We start from the raw sequence: 16,799 nt of genomic DNA on the forward strand, positions 1-16,799 counted from the left end.
GGCGCCTGAGGACGGAGGAAATCGCGCATTTTTCCCTTTTTTTTCCTCTTTTTGGCGAGTGCTTTTTGGAAGCCTTAAAGGGACAGGGACCCCAGTGCTAGGGAGGCAGAGCAGCAGGACCGGTGAGCAGGTGCCTGGGACCGGCTCCTGAAGACAAGGAATATCGCCCGTTTTTCCCTGCGGGACCGGTGGGTGGGTGCTTTTTGGAAGCTTTGAAGGGACAGGGACCCCGGTGCTAGGGAGGCAGGGCAGCAGGACCAGTGAGCGGGTTCCTGGGACTGGGGCCTGAGGAAAAAAAAAAAAAAATTGCATCTTTTTTCTTTTTTTTTGTTTTTTTTTCTGTTCCCTCTCTCATTGTTGCTGTTCTTGTTTTGGTTTGGAGAGTGCTTTTTGGAAATCTTAAAGGGGCAGGACAGGACACTTAGACCAGAGGCAGGGAATCTGGGGATCTCTGGGCACTCTAACCCCCTGGGCAACAGGGAGCACAGAGGCCCCTTACGGAGATATATAGCCTCCCAGCCGCTACCCCTCCAACAGGGCTCCACCACTTTGGAGGAGCAGCCCCAGCCAGGCCACGCCCACAGCTACAGCGGAGATAAACACCATAGCTAACAGGCAGGTAGCAGAAGCCCTGCCTGCGCACAGCTGACAAGCATAAGCCACTAGAGGACGCTATTCTCCCAGGAGAGGGAGGCCACAAACCAACAAGAAGGGAAGCTCTTCCAGCAGTCACTTGTACGACCTCTGCAAACTATCTCTATCACCATGAAAAGGCAAAACTACAGGCAGACAAAGATCACAGAGACAACACCTGAGAAGGAGACAGACCTAACCAGTCCTCCTGAAAAAGATTTCAAAATAAAAATCATGAACATGCTCACAGAGATGCAGAGAAAAATGCAAGAGCAATGGAATGAAGTCCGGAGGGAGATCACAGATGCCAGGAAGGAGATCACAGAAGTGAAACAATCCCTGGAAGGATTTATAAGCAGAATGGATAAGATGCAAGAGGCCATTGAAGGAATAGAAGCCAGAGAACAGGAACGTATAGAAGCTGACATAGAGAGAGATAAAAGGATCTCCAGGAATGAAACAACACTAAGAGAACTATGTGACCAAGCCAAAAGGAATAATATTCGTATTATAGGGGTACCAGAAGAGGAAGAAAGAGGAAAAGGGATAGAAAGTGTCTTTGAAGAAATAATTGCTGAAAACTTCCCCAAACTGGGGGAGGAAATAATCAAACAGACCATGGAATTACACAGAACCACCAAAAGAAAGGATCCAAGGAGGACAACACCAAGACACATAATAATTAAAATGGCAAGGATCAAGGACAAGGAAAGAGTTTTAAAGGCAGCTAGAGAGAAAAAGGTCACCTATAAAGGAAAACCCATCAGGCTAACATCAGACTTCTCGACAGAAACCCTACAGGCCAGAAGAGAATGGCATGATATATTTAATGCAATGAAACAGAACGGCCTTGAACCAAGGATACTGGATCCAGCACGACAAACATTTAAATATGATGGCAGGATTAAACAACTCCCAGACAAGCAAAAGCTCAGGGAATTTGCTTCCCACAAACCACCTCTACAGGGCATCCTACAGGGACTGCTCTAGATGGGAGCACTCCTAAAAAGAGCACAGAACAAAACACACAACATATGAGGAATGGAGGAGGAGGAATAAGAAGGGAGAGAAGAAAAGAATCTCCAGACAGTGTATATAACAGCTCAATAAGCGAGCTAAGTTAGGCAGTAAGATACTAAAGAAGCTAACCTTGAACCTTTGGTAACCACGAAACTAAAGCCTGCAATGGCAATAAGTACATATCTCTCAATAGTCACCCTAAATGTAAATGGACTTAATGCACCAATCAAAAGATACATAGTAATAGAATGGATAAAAAAGCAAGACCCATCTATATGCTGCTTACAAGAAACTCACCTTAAAACCAAAGACAAGCACAGACTAAAAGTCAAGGGATGGAAAAACATATTTCAGGCAAACAACAGTGAGAAGAAAGCAGGGATTGCGGTACTAATATCAAACAAAATAGACTTCAAAACAAAGAAAGTAACAAGATATAAAGAAGGATACTACATAATGATAAAGGGCTCAGTCCAACAAGAGGATATAACCATTCTAAATATATATGCACCCAATACAGGAACGCCAACATATGTGAAGCAAATACTAACAGCACTAAAGAGGGAAATAGACTGCAATGCATTCATTTTAGGAGACTTCAACACACCACTCACCCCAAAGGATAGATCCATCGTGCAGAAAATAAGTAAGGACACACAGGCACTAAACAACACACTAGAACAGATGGACCTAATAGACATCTATAGAACTCTACATCCAAAAGCAACAGGATATACATTTTTCTCAAGTGCACATGGAACATTCTCCAGAATAGACCACATACTAGCTCACAAAAAGAGCCTCAGTAAACTCCAAAATATTGAAATTCTACAAACCAATTTTTCAGACCACAAAGGTATAAAAGTAGAAATAAATTGTACAGAGAAAACAAAAAGGCTCACAAACACATGGAGGCTTAACAACATGCTACTAAAAAATCAATGGATCAATGAACAAATCAAAATAGAGATCAAGGAATATATAGAAACAAATGACAACAACAACACTAAGCCCCAAATTTTGTGGGACGCAGCGAAAGCAGTCTTAAGAGGAAAGTATATAGCAATCCAGGCATACTTGAAGAAGGAAGAACAATCCCAAGTGAATAGTCTAACATCACAATTATCGAAACTGGAAAAAGAAGAACAAATGAGGCCTAAAGTCAGCAGAAGGAGGGACATAATAAAGATCAGAGAAGAAATAAACAAAATTGAGAAGAATAAAACAATAGCAAAAATCAACGAAACCAAGAGCTGGTTCTTTGAGAAAATAAACAAAATAGATAAGCCACTAGCCAAACTTTTTAAAAGAAAAAGAGAATCAACACAAATCAACATAATCAGAAATGAGAATGGAAAAATCACGACAGACTCCACAGAAACACAAAGAATTATTAAAGACTACTATGAAAACCTATATGCCAACAAGCTGGAAAACCTAGAAGAAATGGACAACTTCCTAGAAAAATACAACGTCCCAAGACTGACCAAGGAAGAAACACAAAAGTTCAACAAACCAATTACGAGCAAAGAAATTGAAACGGTAATCAAAAAACTACCCAAGAACAAAACCCCAGGGCCGGACATATTTACCTCGGAATTTTATCAGACACACAGAGAAGACATAATACCCATTCTCCTTAAAGTGTTCCACAAAATAGAAGAAGAGGGAATACTCCCAAACTCATTCTATGAAGCCAACATCACCCTCACCCTAATACCAAAACCAGGCAAAGACCCCACCAAAAAAGAAAATTACAGACCAATATCCCTGATGAATGTACATGCAAAAATACTCAATAAAATATTAGCAAACAGAATTCAACAGTGTATCAAAAGGATCATACACCATAACCAAGTGGGGTTCACCCCAGGGATGCAAGGATGGTACAACATTCGAAAATCCATCAACATCATCCACCATATCAACAAAAAGAAAGACAAAAACCACATGATCATCTCCGTTGATGCTGAAAAAGCATTTGACAAAATTCAACATCCCTTCATGATAAAAACTCTCAGCAAAATGGGAATAGAGGGCAAGCACCTCAACATAATAAAGGCCATATATGATAAACCCACAGCCAGCATTATACTGAACAGCGAGAAGCTGAAAGCATTTTCTCTGAGATCGGGAACCAGACAGGGATGCCCACTCTCCCCACTGTTATTTAACATAGTACTGGAGGTCCTAGCCACGGCAATCAGACAAAACAAAGAAATACAAGGAATCCAGATTGGTAAAGAAGAAGTTAAACTGTCACTATTTGCAGATGATATGATACTGTACATAAAAAACCCAAAAGACTCCACTACAAAACTACTAGAACTGGTATCGGAATACAGCAAAGTTGCAGGATACAAAATTAACACACAGAAATCTGTAGCTTTCCTATACACTAACAATGAATCAATAGAAAGAGAAATCAGGAAAACAATTCCATTCACAATTGCATCAAAAAGAATTAAATACCTAGGAATAAACCTAACCAAGGAAGTGAAAGACTTATACTCTGAAAACTACAAGTCACTCTTAAGAGAAATTAAAGGGGACACTAATAAATGGAAACTCATCCCATGCTCATGGCTAGGAAGAATTAATATCGTCAAAATGGCCATCCTGCCCAAAGCAATATACAGATTTGATGCAATCCCTCTCAAATTACCAGCAACATTCTTCAAGGAATTGGAACAAATAATTCAAAAATTCATATGGAAACACCAAAGACCCCGAATAGCCAAAGCAATCCTGAAAAAGAAGAATAAAGTAGGGGGGATCTCACTCCCCAACTTCAAGCTCTACTACAAAGCCATAGTAATCAAGACAATTTGGTACTGGCACAAGAACAGAGCCACAGACCAGTGGAACAGATTAGAGACTCCAGACATTAACCCAAAAAAATATGGTCAATTAATATTTGATAAAGGAGCCATGGACATACAATGGGGAAATGACAGTCTCTTCAACAGATGGTGTTGGCAAAACTGGACAGCTATGTGTAGGAGAATGAAACTGGACCATTGTCTAACCCCATATACAAAGGTAAACTCAAAATGGATCAAAGACCTGAATGTAAGTCATGAAACCATTAAACTCTTGGAAAAAAACATAGGCAAAAACCTCTTAGACATAAACATGAGTGACCTCTTCTTGAACATATCTCCCGGGCAAGGAAAACAACAGCAAAAATGAGCAAGTGGGACTACATTAAGCTGAAAAGCTTCTGTACAGCGAAAGACACCATCAATAGAACAAAAAGGAACCCTACAGTATGGGAGAATATATTTGAAAATGACAGATCCGATAAAGGCTTGACGCCAGAATATATAAAGAGCTCACACGCCTCAACAAACAAAAAACAAATAAGCCAATTTAAAAATGGGCAGAGGAACTGAACAGACAGTTCTCTAAAAAAGAAATACAGATCGCCAAAAGACACATGAAAAGATGCTTCACATCGCTAATTATCAGAGAAATGCAAATTAAAACTACAATGAGGTATCACTTCACACCAGTAAGGATAGCTGCCATCCAAAAGACAAACAACAACAAATGTTGGCGAGGCTGTGGAGAAAGGGGAACCCTCCTACACTGCTGGTGGGAATGTAAATTAGTTCAACCATTGTGGAAAGCAGTTTGGAGGTTCATCAAAATGCTCAAAACAGACCTACCATTTGACCCAGGAATTCCACTCCTAGGAATTTACCCTAAGAACGCAGCAATCAAGTTTGAGAAAGACAGATGCACCCCTATGTTTATCGCAGCACTATTTACAATAGCCAAGAATTGGAAGCAACCTAAATGTCCATCGGTAGATGAATGGATAAAGAAGATGTGGTACATATACACAATGGAATACTACTCAGCCATAAGAAGTGGAAAAATCCAACCATTTGCAGCAACATGGATGGAGCTGGAGAGTATTATGCTCAGTGAAATAAGCCAAGCGGAGAAAGAGAAATACCAAATGACTTCACTCATCTGAGGAGTATAAGAACAAAGGAAAAACTGAAGGAACAAAACAGCAGCGGAATTACAGAACGCAAAAATGTACTAACAGGTACCAAAGGGAAAGGAACTGGGGAGGATGGGTGGGCAGGGAGGGATGGGGGGGGGAAGAAGAAGGTGGTATTAAGATTAGCATGCATGGGGGGGGAGGGTGGGCTGCACAACACAGAGAGGACAAGTAGGGATTCTACAACATTTTGCTAAGCTGATGGACAGTAACCGTAATGTGGTTGTTAGGGGGGACCTGATATAGGGGAGAGCATAGTAAACATAGTACTCTTCAGGTAAGTGTAGATTAAAGATTAAAAAAAAAAAAGGGAAGAAAGAAAGAAAAGGGGGATTACTCCTTGATAGGATAAAACGATTGGTAAATCAAAGATCAACGCATGCTTTAAATATCCTTAATGTTGATCACTTAAAGGGTGTCAGATGATCAGCTATGGAGGTACTCTTTTCTGATAATATTCCTTTCTCTTAATTAAAAGAAAAAAAAAAGGCAGTCCCTGTGTGCTGACCTCCAATGAGTTCTGCACAGTGGTATAGAGGGCATGTCAAAGTGTGGGCAAAGGGTCTGTTTGTTTCTATGCAGAAGATCAAGGCCTAGCTTGGATACCCAGAAAATGAACTAAGATACGATATGAGGAGGAGCTTCCGGCATCAGCACTCTCTGGAGGACTCGTGCCGGGGGATGATCATCAAAAAGCCTCCACAGGGATCCGGGCGATGCTGCGGTTGTGGCTGTGTCCATCCCACCTTTTCCTGGACTTGCCATTGGAATGAGTAGGGAGATGTCTAGGCTGGCATGTGCATACAGTGAGACAAATTTGACCAGATCTGTACTGTTGGAACTCAACCAGGAGTTGGGAGGGGTGCAAGTTGTAGCACTCCAAAATCTTATGACTATAGACTATCTACGGTTAAAAGAACATATGGGATGTGAACAGATCCCAGAAATGGGCTGCTTTAATTTGTCTGATTTTTCTCAGACTGTTCAAGTACAGTAGGACAATATCTATCATATCATAGACAAATTTTCACAAATACCTAGGGTGCCTAAATGGTTTTCTTGGCTTCACTGGAGATGGATTGTAATTATAGATTTGCTTTGTTTAGGTCACCGTATTCCTATTATGTTAATATGTGTATACAAGTTAGTTAGTAGTTTAAAACCTATACATGCTTAAGGTACTCTACAAGAAGATATGTCAAAGAAATAATCCTCCCATGTTTTCTTCCGTCTGCTACCTCTATAGCTTTTCTTCTTCCTTCCTAATTACAACCCTTAAATAGAATTCATGCCTCATGTTGAATTTACCGAGCATCATAATTCCTCCAGGTGGTAAAGATACCTCGAGACAAGTGCTGGGCATAGAAGCCACAGGGCATAAATCTGCAAAGAAGTAAAAAGCTAACCTTTTCAAACAATATGGCTTCTCTCTCACTTACCAACTTTACATTTCCCTGTATAGCCCTGGAAGATGACTGGTTAGCCAGAGACGGGTAAGATTCCTCAAGGGAGGAACAATCTAAGACAGGCACAGTCGCAGGGGTGCCATCAGGTGAGAAATTGGGGATCAACAGAGGTGAGGCTCAGAACCTCACCCCCCCTGCTTTGAGAGAAATCTTCTGCATCCGTGGATGTTTTGCTGCCCTTGTCTAGCTTGGATTAATACTTAGTCCATAGGCACACACCTGATCATCTACATTTGCCCTCTTACAGCACTAAACTATGTTTTCTACCTTTATCTTGCATCTACCTACCACTTCAGCATTTTATTAAAAATAAAAATAATAATAATAATATAAAGGGAGAAATGTGGGATCAACATATAAATCAAGTATAAAAATCAAACGAATATTCATATTTGACCTGATTGTTTATAGTTCATAATGTGTGATCAAAACCGAATGTTTCTGTGATGAATGCCCTTGTACTGTTCACCATGTAAGAATTTATTCACTATGTAAGAATTCATTCACCATGTAAGAACTTGTTCGTTATGCTTCAGAAGATTGGAGACTGACGAGAATTAGGCTTGAGATGGATTAATGATTGTACATTGAGCATTGACCCCCCTATACTGAATTTTATTGTTGTTAACAACCATTTGATCAATAAATGGGAGATGCCCTCTAAAAAAAAAAAAAAGTTATCACCCTACACCAGTGAGAATGATTAGTATCAAAAAGACAAAAAATAACAAGCACTGGCAAGAATGTGGTGAAAATGGAACCCTTTTGCACTGCTGATGGGACAGCAAAATGGTGCAGCCATTATTTCAATCAGTATAGAGGTACCTCAAAAAATTAGAAGTAGAAATACCCTACAACCACGTAATGCTACTCTTCTGGGTATTTACCCAAAGAAAACAAAGAAAATACTAATTCAAAAAGATATATGCCTCTATGTTTACTGCAGCTTTGTTTATAATGGCCAAGATACAGAAGCTACATAATTGTCCATTGACAGATGAATGGATAAAGATGTGAAACACACACACACACACACACACACACACACACACACACACAATGGAGTACTACTCAACCATAAAAAAGGATGAAATCGTAATCATTTGTGACAACATGGATGAACTTAAGGGGTATTATGCTAAGTGAAATAAGTCAGAGAAAGATGAATACCATACAATTTCACTTACATGTAGAATCTAAAAAACAAAACAAACAAAACAGAAATAGACTCATATACAGAGAACAAACTGGTGAGGTAGGGTGGGGGGATGGGCAAAATAAGTGAAGGGAATAAAGAGGCACAAATTTCCAATAATTAAATAAGTCACAGGGATGAAAAATATAGCATAGGGAATATAGTTAGTAATACTGTAATACTTTTGTATGGTGACAGAAAGTAACTACACTTATCACAGTGTGAATTTCATAATGTATATAAATGCTGAATCCCTATGTTATACACCTGAAACTAATATATATTATATCCAACTATTCAATTAAAAAAATACTTTAATAAAAAAAGTTTATAAAAAAAGCATCATGAATGCTTTTAAGAAAAACTTCAAATATTACAAAGGTTGAAAATGACAAATTAGAGTCTCTATTCATTCCTAATTCCCAGAAATAATCAGAACTAATGGTATCTGTACAATTTATTTACCCAGTCCCTTACAGATTATTTCAGGTATATTATTTCTGGTCTTATGCTATTAAAATTAAGTTGCAATATATGCCTCACACACATCTTTATGTCTATACATTTTTGACCGACCACTGAGCATTACCAACCTTTAAATCTCTGCTTTGACAGGTCAAAGTTGTAACTGATTACTGGTTTAAATTTACATCCCCTAATTACTAGAAAAACTGAGTATATTTTCATGTATTATCTACTTTTGTTTTTTCTTTGAACTATGAATTTATGTTCTTTTGCAATGTTTTTCACAGATTCTTTTTCTTTTTGATTTACAGAATCCATTTTACTTCAAGTAAAATAATTTTCTTTCCATGTCAGTTAGAAAGTCTAATAGTTCATAGTGATATCCACTTGAATATCTATCATATTAAACATTTTTTCTTTCAAAACAGATTATTCTGATCCAATTTGAGTTTTTTTTAAATGTCAAATATTATGAATGTACAACTTTTGAATATTTAAACATCATTAATTAGAGGAAATGATAGCACTGTTAATTCTCTGTTATTTGATAAATAAAGGGTAGCTTGGTATGGATTAATTAAAATCATTTCTATTATGTCAGAATGGAAGAAAAGTTTGTGCTGGAATATAGGTATGGCCAATGTGCCAAGAAGCAATCAGGCCAATGTCAAAGGAAACATCAGCTCAGAGGTCTCCTAGGTAGGAGACCCTGAGCACCTGGTCTCAGCACTTTCCTCTGCCCTGAAGAAAGGCCAGACACCATTCAAGACATGTCCACACTCTCTGAAAATACATACCAGCGTCAGGTAGAGAAGAGCTTTCAAAGGGCCTGTGGCTATAATACAGGTTATATGAAGAGAGATGGAAGACGTTAACAAAGCATTATCAAAAGTTTTTTACCAGATATAGAGCAAGGAAGATAATTTGCCTGAAAAAAACTGGCCTAAGAATTTCCTTATGAAAATTTCCTTCACAGACTGCACAACATTAAAAATTACTTTTATCTTAAATATATAAAGCTGCAAAACACAATGTCTATGATCCATTACATAAGAAAATAAAAAACACAGCATTTCATTTCATGGGGTCAAGACATACTTTTAGCTATGTTCTGGAGCAGATCAACCAAAAACACTTTATTGTCAGGCACCTATTAAGATATCACACCACTTGCCTGTGTTAAGATGTAACTCCTTTGTGCCTCTTCTATGTCAACTAAGCTGGCATTAATATAATCATTGTCAGCATTTTGCAGTTTAACACGACTGTGATCATCTGAAATAGAAAATGATAAACCATAACTGTCATTTCAAATTTATCATTTCATGTTTATTGTAATATTAATGATCTAGGTATTTTAAAAATGATCGAAGAAACAAAAAAAAATTAGCACCACAGGAGAGTTGAGTCAAATCCTAAATTACTCCTTTTTTCTTTTAAGGGAAGTACAAAAATACAATCCTTTGTTTGCTGTGTTGTTGGAAGGGAAATGCTTCTGTTTGTAGCAGATTGGCAATTTTTAGTTAAAAAAAATCGACAACAGTAAAACAGTGAAAGGAATAAACCACTTAACTGCCTAAAAGTAAAAATCATTCAGATCCTTGGTACCTAACAACTGGTAAGTTTACATAAAAAAAAAAAACTGACTCAAATAGATGTGACTACATTTACAGGGTAATTACAATCCATTATCTTCATTCAACAGATATGCATTCAACTATTTAAATAATTTTAACACTTAACTACATTTAGGATTAAATGGTAAAAGTATTCAAATTCATATTTTAAATATTTAAATATTCCCATACTTTAAAAGAACTAAAGATGCTTCATTGTTAAGACTGTTATAACAATTTAAATGTATTTCTAAGTTTTTAAAGGTGAAAATCTCATATTCAGAATTTATGTTAAATATGTGGCATACTACCTTATATCATTTTGATAAGAGAAGCACGACAGAGACAGAAAGCATATGTATACCATCAGAATTAATATTAATTTAGAATCCTAAATACATAAATGTCAGAAGCATATAAGTGAGTTATAAAGTGAACACATTTGATGTTTAACTCTGGAGAATACATTCTATTATAAGCTGCCCCCTCAAGAAAATCCATACTAAATATCCATTGTCTCCTCACTTTTAAACTCAAAAAACTGTTTATATTATCTCCATATGAAAAAAAATGCTAAATGGTCTCAGTTTCACACATCAATTTATCTGAGATGTTTCTGGACTAAATCCAAGACCTCTGTAAATATTACATGTCATTTGCCAACAGGAAAAACTAAGATCTTGTTATAGTAAATCACTTATACCAGTGTTCTCGGAAAGATGATGTCAGCAAGCGCTTTTTTTTTTTCAAGTCATTTTTTTTAACAGTTTAATCACCCTTTAACTGTTATTCCATGTGAGATAGTAAAAAAGTCAGTTAATTAGCAAAATAAAGACCATAAATCTCCTATATAACACATATCAAAGAATAATGAATGAATTTAGAGTGCCACACAATCCCTAAAATTCAAATTCCACTAAAATGTAATATCAAAGGAATGTATTTCCTCATGTAATCACAGAAGAAAAACAAACCCCAAAGGTTAATCATATTTATTGCACAATTCAAAAAAGAAATTTGGCCAACAGAAGCCAAGAGTTCCCATAAAAACTAGGAAGGTTTCTCTCCAGGGAACTGGGAATTTGGTTATCTATATATTCTTCATGTCACCATCCCTGACCCTTTGAAAGCTATGGAGGAAATAAGCCTAGAAAAAGACCTCAGCAATTTTAGTTTGTTTTTAAGAGTACTTGACAGCCTGCCCTCAGGACTTTGAACTAGAATTCACTGTTGTTTTCCCTCTAGCTTTAAAATCTATACCATGTCACTCTGAACACATTAAAGAGTCCAAATCACACCACCATAAAAGCACAGATCTACATCCTGGAGTACTGTCCTAACCAGTGGGAAGCAGGAACTATATGAGAGGCAACAGAAGGCCTGCAGAGCCTGGTCCTAGGCAGTGGCCCTGCTTCCCCTAACATTTACTCACGTGTCAGCAAAAGCAAAGGAACGCTGGATTTGAATTTTCTCTAGAAAGAAATTTTTTTAAAAAAAATTTTGCCAGCAGATAATGCTGAAAAGATAATCCTCGGGAAAAATGTAGCTCTTTAGAACTGAACTGGCTACAAATGTTGGCTGACCTGTATTTCACTTCAGGACTGATTAAAGACAAAACTCTCAAATACATTGACATCATTAGATATTTATTTTAATTCTTCTGTTCTTTTAAGAAGATTAATAAAAACTTAAAAGTGTATATAACTTTTTGATTCAGAAGAGAATCTGTGTAGAGAAAAAACAAAAGAATTTCTGGTGTTAAACAAACGTATCATTTTAAAACTGTCTATAAAGAGAGTAAGTATACACATTTCAAGAAGTGAAACTATGAGAGCCTTTTTATGGGAAACTGTGACTTTATGATTTATATTCTCTAGCGAAGATAAAGAGACACAATGCTTCTTCTCCAATTAAGAATTACTTAACATATGGTTTAAAATATCTGAGCATGGACACAGTCCCCTTAAACCTGGGAGTCAAATATCTACTTTCCCTGCCCCATTACTATCAGTCAAATATCTGGGATCATTCCAAACCAAACCTCTGACTTTTGATTTAGTGAAACAAACAAACAGAAAGTAACATGCCTTCTCCTCTCCCATAGTTTATTCTGTCCAGGAACCTCTGAAATGAGATTATCAAAATGACAGAGTTCCATAACCTTGGGGGTATAAGCAATAAATCCCAAAGCCCACACCACAGTACCTTACCATTCCAAACATATGGTTATCTCCCTCTTTGCTATCTTTTAAAGGATCCAGCAAAGTTAGAAAACTGAAGGAAGATTGTTCAAACCATACTGCATGAGACAGCAAAAAGCAGCCAAACCACACTTCACAGGAAATCTTGTTTCTTAACCTCTAATAACACCAACAGCAGAACTGTTAACAATATACACTTTTCTACAGGGACATTATCAGCTCTTAATTCTTATCACCAAATGAAAGAAAAAATGCAATACCCAACAGAACTGTGGCTTATGAACTGGAGAAAAATTAGGCAAACTTCTGATTCCCTTCACCTCCCACCCTCAAACAGTATGTGTTCTGAGAAATGGTTTCATCTGCCAAGAAATGACTAGCTCTAGCTGCGGCCTGAGCTGACAATACAGATTAGCTTCCTCTTTCAATACTGTCATAATAAGCCTTTTTTCCACCTCTCCCAACCCCCACCTCTTCACCTACACACCTCCCACTCCCCACCCTCCCACTGGTTTCACTATATATGTTTATTTTAAAGATACCTCCACTTAGAAAGTCTTCCAAATCACACAGCAGAGAGGATCCATAATCATCACCACCATCCTAAACATGTGACACCAAGGCAGAGCTCAAGACTAACATAAGCAGGGCAAGGAGAAGACCAACTCCATCAGCACAGCACAACAGATTTTCCCTTGCCACTCTCCCACTCTCAGCCCGAGAAGCAGCATGTTTACAAATACTAATGTCCATATTTGTATGGTACTTCTCTGCCAAGAATGCGCAGCATTTTATAGATATGTGAACCCTCCTCAACTCTACAAATACTTGAGGCACAAATATGACAGATTTTTCTCTTGTAAATCAAGCAATGAGACAAAGGCAAAGCCAGAACTAAAACTCAAGTCACCATAAGCACTATCATGTTAACAGAGAAGAAATGCAAACCTTAGTACACACAGAGTACTCAGTATTTCACTTGTTTCCTCTGAAAAGAAATATGTATTTGATGAATGATACCTGTATTGACAACATACAACTACAACCACTGTACAGGATTACTTAGTGCTATTATGCATCAGGCACTGTATGGCACATCTTACTGGGTTACCTCTCTCAATCCTCACAACCCTATGAAGTTGATTTTATCATGCTCCTTTCATTGATACATAGGGAAATCAAGTCATTAGCGTAAAACAGCACACTAAAGAAGCACAATGAGAGATTCAAACATAGGTTTGTGTGACTCCAGAAACTACTTCCCTCATTACATTCTCTTTGATACATCAAAGTTGGCTCCTTTACCATCCTGCTAACACATCCTAAATTCTTCCTTGCATCTCTGTGGGTAAAGCTGCAATATTTCCAGAATCTCTTGCCTAGCCTTACTTCATCTCCCTATCAACAGGTGTTTCCAGTGGGTGGAGAGAAGTAGTCCACCTCCATATCAATATGTGATTACATGGGGGAGCTAGGGCATATCTGGAACAGAAAGGTTGGGTGGGGTCCCTTTTTGCAGCCAGGTCGTGAGAGACACAGGGAAGCAGAAGTGGACAACTGCTTGTAGGCAATAAATGGGTTTCTTCCACTTTATTTCTCCCTTTGATTGATTTATGTTTCAAAGGTGATATATCCTGGGCTGGGACACAGATTTTTCTCCCTGGAGTTACAATCACCTTTGAACATTGTACCTCACCTCAGGGAAGATTCTCATCTTCATCTCTGTCATATATACCTCACTTCCTTGAAGATTCAGCCTATGATTTATCTTCTCTAAATAGCCTCTATCGAACCATCACAGTGATGCTCTGCCATTCACTTTCAACACTCACAATGTCTACTAAACAAATGGGAGCCAGGCAACAGGGATATAAAGATAAGACATTATTTGTTTAATGCTTTAAAATAAAAAATTGTATTAAGTGATGATTCTTAGTACTGTATTGCATTCTGTGTTGTGGGAAGAAAGTTGGCCAACAGACACCTGGGTAGCTAGTGAGATGAGCAGGCTTTGCTCCATAGGGGAAGAAAGAGAGGGGAAGCTACAGCAGAAGGCACAACATAAAGAATAAAAAGATGATGAACTAGCAGAAAGAGAAATCAGGAAAACAATTCCATTCACAACTGCATCAAAAAGAATAAAATACCTAGGAATAAACCTAACCAAGGAAATGAAAGACCTATACCCTGAAAACTACAAGACACTCTTAAGAGAAATTAAAGAGGACATTAATAAATGTAAATTCATCCCGTGCTCTTGGGTAGGAAGAATTAATATTGTCAAAATGGCCATCCTGACTAAAGCAATCTACAGATTCAATGCAATCCCTATCAAAATACCAACAGCATTCTTCAACGAACTAGAGCAAATAGTTCTAACATTCATACAGAAACATAAAAGACCCCGAATAGTCAAAGCAATCCTGAGAAGGAAGAATAAAGTGGGGGGATTACTCTCCCTGACTTCAAGCTCTACTACAAAGCCACAATAATCAAGACACTTTGCTACTGGCACAAGAACAGACCCATAGACAAGTGGAACAGACTAGAGAGCCCAGATATAAACCCAACCATATATGGTCAATTAATATACAATAAAGGAGCCATGGATACACAGTGGGGAAATGACAGCCCCTTCAACAACTGGTGTTGGCAAAACTGGACAGCTCCATGCAAGAAAATGAAACTGGATTATTGTTTAACCCTGTACACAAAAGTAAACTAGAAATGGATGAAAGACCTGAATGTAAGTCATGAAACCATAAAACTCTTAGAAGAAAACATAGGCAAAAATGTCTTGAATATAAACATCAGCAACTTTTTCCTGAGAACATCTCCTCGGGAAGGGAAACAAAAAATGAACAAATGGGACTACATCATGCTAAAAAGCTTCTGTAAAGCAAAGGACACCATCAGTAGAACAAAACGGTATCCTATAGAATGGGAGAATATATTTGTAAATGACATATCCAACAAAGGATTAACGTCAATATAAAAAAGTACTCACATGCCTCAACACTTGAAAGGCAAATAACCCCATTTAAAAATGGGCGGAGGATATGAACAGACAATTCTCCAAAGAAGAAATTCAGATGGCCAACAGGGACATGAAAAGTTGTCCCACATCACTAATTATCAGGGAAATGCAAATTAAAATCACAATGAGATATCAGCTCACACCAGTTAGGATGGCCAACACAGAAAAGAATAGAAACAACAAATGCTGGCCAGGCTGTAGAGAAAGAGGAACCTTTCTACACTGCTGGTGGGAATGTAAACTAGTTCAACCATTGTGGAAACCAGTATGGAGGTTCCTCAAAAAACTCAAAATAGAAATACCATTTGACCCAGCAATTCCACTCCTAGGAATTTACCCTAAGAATGCGGGAGCCCAGTTTGAAAAAGACATATGAACCCCTGTGTTTATCACAGCACTATTTACAATAGCCAAGAAATGGAAGCAACCTAAGGGTCTATCAGTAGCTGAATGGGTAAAGAAGATGTGGTACATATACAAAACAGAATATAAGAAAGCCATAAGAAAGCAAATCCTACCATTTGCAACAACAAGGATGGAGCTAGAGGGTATTATGCTCAGTGAAATAAGCCAAGCAGAGAAAGACAAGTACCAAATGATTTCACTCATCTGTGGAGCATAAGAATATAGCAAACACTGAAGGAACAAAGCAGCAGCAGACTCACAGAACCAAAGAATGGACTAACAGTTGCTAAAGGGAAAGGGACTGGGGCAGGGGGTGGCAGGAAGGGAGGGAGAAGGGGAATAAGGGGCATAACGATTAGCATACATAAGGTAGGCAGGGGGCACAGGAAAGGCAGTATAGCACAGAGAAGACAAGTAGTGACTCTATAGCATCTTACTATGTTGATAGACAGTGACTGTAATGGGGGGAATCTAGTAACCACAGTATTGCTCATGTAATTGTGTAGTAGTGATACCAAAAAAAAAAAGTCTACACACATTAACTGAATCAGAAATGAGAAAGGAAAGATCACTACCAACACCAGAGAAATACAAAGAATTATGAGAGAATACTATGAAAAATTATATACTAACAAAATGGTAACCTGTAAGAAATGAACAACTTTCTAGAAAAATACAACCTTCCAAGACTGGCCCAGGAAGAAACAGAAAATCTCAACAGACCAATTACCAACAATGAAATTGAA

At 37.9% G+C, this 16,799-nt stretch overlaps 1 protein-coding gene across 4 annotated transcripts in view; it reads right to left on the reverse strand.

Annotated features, from left to right (window-relative positions):
• The window catches only part of PTPN2 (protein tyrosine phosphatase non-receptor type 2), a 130,225-nt gene that overhangs the window by 46,593 nt on the left and 66,833 nt on the right, over positions 1 to 16,799 (reverse strand). For all 4 annotated transcript variants that reach the window (XM_037025735.2, XM_037025726.2, XM_037025731.2 and 1 more), the window contains exon 3: positions 9,969 to 10,069. In XM_037025735.2, the coding sequence (XP_036881630.1) occupies positions 9,969 to 10,069 (101 nt within the window). The remainder of the gene's footprint in view (positions 1 to 9,968; positions 10,070 to 16,799) is intronic.

Source organism: Manis javanica, chromosome 9 (assembly GCF_040802235.1).
Source record: "Manis javanica isolate MJ-LG chromosome 9, MJ_LKY, whole genome shotgun sequence".
Taxonomy (NCBI): domain Eukaryota; kingdom Metazoa; phylum Chordata; class Mammalia; order Pholidota; family Manidae; genus Manis; species Manis javanica.